This window comes from Gaeumannomyces tritici (genome assembly GCF_000145635.1).
Source record: "Gaeumannomyces tritici R3-111a-1 unplaced genomic scaffold supercont2.437, whole genome shotgun sequence".
NCBI classification, from domain to species: domain Eukaryota; kingdom Fungi; phylum Ascomycota; class Sordariomycetes; order Magnaporthales; family Magnaporthaceae; genus Gaeumannomyces; species Gaeumannomyces tritici.
Window position 1 is genome coordinate 1 of NW_008804981.1, and position 831 is coordinate 831.

The 831-nt window shown below is 54.8% G+C and overlaps 1 protein-coding gene across 1 annotated transcript; it reads left to right on the forward strand.

Moving 5' to 3' along the window:
* Positions 1 to 186: 186 nt before the first annotated feature.
* Positions 187 to 800, forward strand: GGTG_14440 (hypothetical protein; the record flags this gene model as incomplete). The annotated part of the gene is made up of 2 exons (XM_009232365.1): positions 187 to 659; positions 752 to 800. 2 exons carry the CDS (start codon positions 187 to 189, stop codon positions 798 to 800), a joined length of 522 nt encoding a protein of 173 aa, XP_009230629.1.
* Between the last annotated feature and the right edge of the window lie 31 nt (positions 801 to 831).

Below are 831 nucleotides of genomic sequence, written 5' to 3' on the forward strand. Positions count from 1 at the left end.
CCGCTGCTGAAGCCTATCGACGCTAAAAACACACAGCAGAATTCGGGTTCTGAATCTGGTAGCAGCGGCGACGAGGATGACGACTTTAGAGAGGATGTTACCATGCTACGGGACTTTTGTTTTGTGGCCATAACCGAAGACGGGAGCGCGTTGGGGATGCACGCGCTTGTGCAGCTGTGCACGCGAATGTGGCTGCGCCGAGAGGACGGGCTAAAGGACAAGTTCAAGCGACAGTTCGTCGAGCGGATGGCAGCGGCGTTCCCTACAGGAGATTACAGCAACTGGGAACAGTGCCGGCAGCTTTTTGCGCATGTCAAAGCAGCTGCAGATCACGGGCCGGTCGAGGAAACAGAGGAATGGGCAAACCCGATGTACAATGGAGGATGGTATGCGTTGTCACAAGGCCAATATGAGGTGGCAGAGCGGATGGTGAGCAAGGCCCAGAGGAGCTATGAGAAGAGGCTAGGAAGAGACGACAAGCGGACTTTGGCTAGCACATCAATGCTAGCTGAGGTGTATTTGGGAAAAGGGTTATGGGAGAAAGCGGAGTCGCTAGGGGTGCAAGTGATGGAAACAAGCAAGGCCAAGTTTGGGGTCGACCATCCTTCCACGCTGACGAGCATGGCAAACCTCGCGTCGACATACAGCAACCAAGGCCGGTGGAAAGAGGCTGAAAGGCTAAATGTGGAGGTGATGGAAACATTTAAGACTAAGCTCGGGGTCGGCCATCCCCACACGCTAACGAGCATAGCAAACCTCGCATCGACATATATGAACCAAGGCCGGTGGGAGGAGGCTGAAAGGCTAGACGTGGAGGTGATGGAAACTCGC